At 50.0% G+C, this 5,182-nt stretch overlaps 1 protein-coding gene across 1 annotated transcript; it reads left to right on the top strand.

Annotated features, from left to right (window-relative positions):
• The first annotated feature begins 833 nt into the window (after positions 1–833).
• LOC106779014 lies at positions 834–2,183 on the top strand. Its single transcript, XM_014667032.1, has one exon. The coding sequence runs from the start codon at positions 834–836 to the stop codon at positions 2,181–2,183; it is 1,350 nt and encodes a 449-aa protein (XP_014522518.1).
• The last annotated feature ends 2,999 nt before the right edge of the window (positions 2,184–5,182 follow it).

Below are 5,182 nucleotides of genomic sequence, written 5' to 3'. Positions count from 1 at the left end.
AGAAGGCAGTGACAGTCAAGGAGGAGGTTAAAAAGTTGAAGGAAGTCGGGTTCATCCACGAGTTAACGTACACCACGTGGCTAGCAAATGTGGTCATGGTCAAGAAACCTAGCGGAAAATGGCGGATGTGCACCAACTATACTGACCTAAACAAGGCATGTCCGAAGGACTAACATCCTCTTCCGAACATTGACAATTTTGGTGGATGGGGCATATGGCCACAAAATGCTTAGTTTTCTTGATGCATACTCAAGGTACAACCAGATACCCATGCATCTGGCCGACCGGGAGAAAACCGCCTTTATAGCTAACCTGGGAAGTTATTGTTACGACATGATGCCATTTGGGCTTAAGAACGCGAGGGCCACATATCAGCATTTGATGGATAAGATCTTCGCCGAACAGATTGGATGATGCATGGACATGTACGTAGAAGACATGGTTGTCCGGTCGGCGGCCCCGGGAGACCACATCCGAGACTTCAAGGAGGTATTCTGACAGGTACGATGATACAACATGCGACTTAACCCCGCCAAATGTACTTTTGGTGTAGTTGTAGGTAAGTTCTTGGGCTTCATGCTGACCGAGAAGGGGATAGAGGCCAACCCAGACAAATGCACGACCATTCTTAGCATGAAGTCTCCCAGAAACTTGAAGGAGATCCAACGATTGGTCGGCCGGCTGACTGCACTCGCCCGGTTTATCCCAAAACTGGCAGAATGAATTCGACCCATTGTGAAGCGAATGAGGAAAGGGACGGGAGCTGGCGCATGGGACGCTGACTATGAGCGGGCGTTTACAGAAGTTAAAACCATACTGACCAATCCCCGATAATGAATCGACCTCTTCCTAACGCCGATCTGCAAGTATACCTTGGGGTCTCCAACGAAGTCATCAGCGCAACTTTAGTGCAACACGCACTAGAGCCCCGACTTATCTTTTTTGTCAGTCGGGTGCTTCAGCCTGCTGAAACACGTTACCAACAGGTGGAGAAGGTGGCGTTGGTTCTCCTCCACTCTGCCCGAAGACTTCGCCCTTACTTTCAGAGTCACCAGGTTGTAGTTAAGATCGACTACCCGATCTCCAAGATTTTGAGAAAGCTGGATATTGTAGGACGGATGGTTGGTTGGGCCGTCGAATTATCTGAGTTTGGCTTGCGTTATGAGCCACGTGGATCGATCAAAGGGCAGCACCTGGCGGACTTTGCGTTAGAGCTACTCGACACACAATTGACCAATCGGTGGACCTTGTATGTAGACGGAGCTGCAGGTCAGGCTGGCGTAGGCGTCGGGGTAGTATTGGAAGGACCTAGCGGGTTTTTAATCGAGCAATCTCTCATATTCAAATTCAGGGCATCTAACAACCAGGCCGAGTATGAGGTCTTAATCGCCGGCCTCGCGCTGGCATCAGATATGGGGGCTCAATCCCTCACGTGCAATACAGATTCCCAACTGGTAATGGGGCAGATGACCGAGGAATTCCAAGTCAAAGATGACCAACTACTGCGGTATTTTCATAAAGCCAATGCCTTGGCCAAAGAATTCCACCTGTTTACCATCAAACACATACCTAGAGGGGAAAACTCCCGGGCAGACATGCTATCTAAACTCAGTAGTGGCAAGGAAAAGGGGCAACTTACAACGATCATCAAACAGGTTTTGAATGAATCGTTCGTCGAATGCATGGCACTAGATACACCCACAAATAATGACTGGCGAGACGAGATCTTGAAAATGATGGCAACCCAAGACGCCGGTCGATTCCTAAAGCCTGCAGACGCCCAAAAAATTGCCCGATACGTCACGGTGGGCAATGACTTATACCAGAGAGGCTTCTCCATTCCCCTACTCAAGTGCATAAGCCCTGAGCAAGCTGCTTACATCATGGATGAACTCTACAATGGAGTATGTGGGTTACACACCGGCGCCAGGGCCTTGAAGGCACGAGCTCTCAAGGCAGGGTACTATTGGGCGACCATGGAAGAAGATGCCAAAGCGTTCACGTCGAGGTGTGAGAGATGCCAAGCTCACGCCAACATTCCCCACGCCCCGCCAACCGAGTTGCGAACCTTAGTTTCCCCGTGGCCGTTCGCCAAGTGGGGGATGGACATCGTAGGGCCCTTTCCCCCCGGACGGGTCCAGAAAAAATTCATCCTCGTCGCCGTTGATTATTTCACAAAGTAGATAGAGGCTGAAGCTCTCGCAACTATCACCGCCCGGCAAGTCCAGAGTTTCTTCTGGAAATATATGCAGATTCGGACTCCCCCGGACGGTCGTCACTGACAATGGTCGTCAATTCGTCAATAGGAAGCTACAAACATTTTTTAGGGGCTTGGGCATAAAACATGTAACAAGCTCGGTCGAGCACCCCCAGACGAACGGACAAGCGGAGACTGCTAATAAGGCGATAATGGTCGAATTAAAGAGGAGGCTAGGAGATAAGAAGGGGACATGGGTGGACGAGCTACCCGAAGTCTTATGGGCATATCGATGCTCCCCACATGGGACAACCGGAGAGTTCCCGTACAATCTAACGTACGGTACTGACGCTATGCTACCAGTCGAGTTGGGGAACCGTCGTTAAGGCGACAGGTGCAAGACTTGCAAATTAACGATGAAGAGCTAAGGGTCGAACTGGACACCCTAGAAGAAAGGCGGGACAAAGCTGTTTTACACACTGAAGCATGCAGGCGAATAATGGAGAGGAAGTATAACACTAAAGTGCACCCTAGAAGCATTCAAGGAGACCTCGTATGGAGAAAAACTGGAGACGCCTGGAAGGAGCAGGCACACGGAAAATTAGCAGCAAAGTGGGACGGCCCTTTCAGAGTGATTGAAAATTTGCAGAACGGGGCGTATCGCCTGTCATGGCCCAATGGGAAACCTCTCCGCAACACTTGGAATGCATCCCACCTCAAATTTTATTTTAGTTAAAATTATATCCTATGTATTAGGTTTTCATTCGGATAATACCATGAGGAGGGATTGTCATTCATTCGCTAGACAAGCAACAAGTCAATATAACCAGGCAGTGAACGGCGCATTCCAATGGAACCACTGCCGCCCGCACAGCTAACCTCGTGGGCGATGAACGGTGCGTTCCAAAGGAACCACTGCCGCCCTCACAACTAACTTACCGGGTGGTGAACGACGCGTTCCAAAGGAACCACTGCCGCCCCCATAACTAGCCTGTCGGGTGGTGAACGGCGAACTCTTAAGAAGAGAATCACTACTACCTAGTCAACTAGCACGCCGGCGGTGAACGGCGAGTTCTAAAGAAGAACCACTGTCGCCCGATGAACGAGGTCTAACATGGTATCGGTCAACCCCTCACTAATTAACTCGAACCCCGGAAATGATCAACATAATAACAGAAGGAAAAGCGCTCACTAAACATACACATTATATTCAAAAATCACACCAATACATAAAAGGAAAGCGCCAGTTGTATTCAATATTAGTAAAGGGAGGACTGTACAATGTGTCTATGGCTTAGAAGCCCCAAAAGAAAAACTAAATAAAGACCGAACGATACATCAAAATATATAACACATCGTATCCCCACTCAAAAAGTTGTTGCCGAAGACATTACTGGTCGCCCGCCACCCTGGCACCGTCACCTTCTTGGCCAGTGTGGCCGCCATCATCCCCATCGATGTCCACAGTAGCTGGTTCCTCTTCTTCGCCAGTCGAAGTGGTGGTGATGGGCATCATTGTCCCATGATAGACATCCTGCCCAAGATCGAAGCCGACGGTGGTGGGGTCGAACTTGAAGAAGTAAGCCGCCTGACGAATGGCCTTGAAAAAGCCTTCCTCATGTTCCAGCTGAACGCCTTGATTCAGACATTCAATGTTTTCGGCTGCCTTCTACAACTCCCCTTCCAACCTAATGTTTTCCGTGTGAAGCTCCACCAGCTCCTCCTCTTGATTTTTGATTTTCTCTTTGGCCTGTAGGAGAGTCGCGCCCTGCCGTGCGGTTTCCTCTTTCTCCACCTGATACTTCAGTCCCAGTTCCTGCAACCTCTTCGTAAGGGTCGCCACTTCCACACACGCATCCTCCAATTTTTTCTTCAGGCCGACCTGTTTAGACTCACAGTTAGAATGCTCGAGAGTGAGCACCTCCAAGCTGGCCTTCGTATTGGCAACAACCTTCTTCTCCGCAGCGAGTTCTCTCTAGATCTCATCTAATCCACGCCGATCGACGAAGCCCTCCGTGTACCACATCAGCATGGCACCCCGGCTAGTATGCTCTAGGGCAGCCTTAACAATCTCTCGTTCCGAGAGTTGTTCGACCACCTCTCGTTGTATGGAGCTCATCCGGAAATATATCTGGTCGCTCACGCCGAAGGACAGATCCATGAGACCGCCCGGAAGAGGTCGGGGAGGGCTATCTCGCCTACTCCTCTTAGATGAGGACTTCTCTCCTTCCTTGGACCTCTTCTTCTTCTTAGCAGAGCGAGAGACATCCACTGAAGTGGGTTTGGAGGTACCGGCGGCAGTATCCGAGGCACCCACAATCGCCTTTGGAGGATTGGTTGAAGCAACATTGGCTGGCATGTTGTCAGCCGGCGGGTTGGAACCGACAAAAGGCACATTAATAAGCGGGATACCCGTGGGCGTGGGCTCGGAAGGGGGTGCCTGTTGAATGATCTTGAATGTTGGCTTTGGTTGGGATGGTTCCTTAACATCCCCACTTCCACCGGACAGCCGAGGATCTGTCTTCCGAGCAGGAGGAACATACTTTGTCTTGCGGGGGGCAGGGAACGACATGACACCTGCATAGGAAACCTGAACTTAGCCATGATAAGGTCAATGAGAAAGTATGGGTAAATACTAAAATTGTACCGAACGCCACGTTAATAAAATCCTCGTGGCGAAGACATTCGACCAATTTGCGGGCAGGAAGACGGCGGGGAAGGTCGTTAATGGTCCTGACAGCTTCCACCTCGGCCGGGGTCATACTACTGGCTGACATAGGATTTATTCGGGCTAGTTCCTCGGTCCAATAATAAGGAAACATGGGCTCGCCCGCCGGGTCACAAAATTGATTTCGATCGCCTTCTTTTATTATTATCTTAAAAAAATTTGTCTTGAAGTCTTTGAACGACTCTGAATAGGGTTTGAATAAGCCCTCTTGAATCGACGTTAACGACACCCAACCTCGCTTCGCGAGTGGCCGGACA

The sequence above is a fragment of the Vigna radiata genome, unplaced genomic scaffold, assembly GCF_000741045.1.
Source record: "Vigna radiata var. radiata cultivar VC1973A unplaced genomic scaffold, Vradiata_ver6 scaffold_293, whole genome shotgun sequence".
Taxonomy (NCBI): domain Eukaryota; kingdom Viridiplantae; phylum Streptophyta; class Magnoliopsida; order Fabales; family Fabaceae; genus Vigna; species Vigna radiata.
The sequence above is the reverse complement of the archived record's forward strand: the minus strand, read 5'-3'. Positions and strand labels throughout refer to the sequence as shown.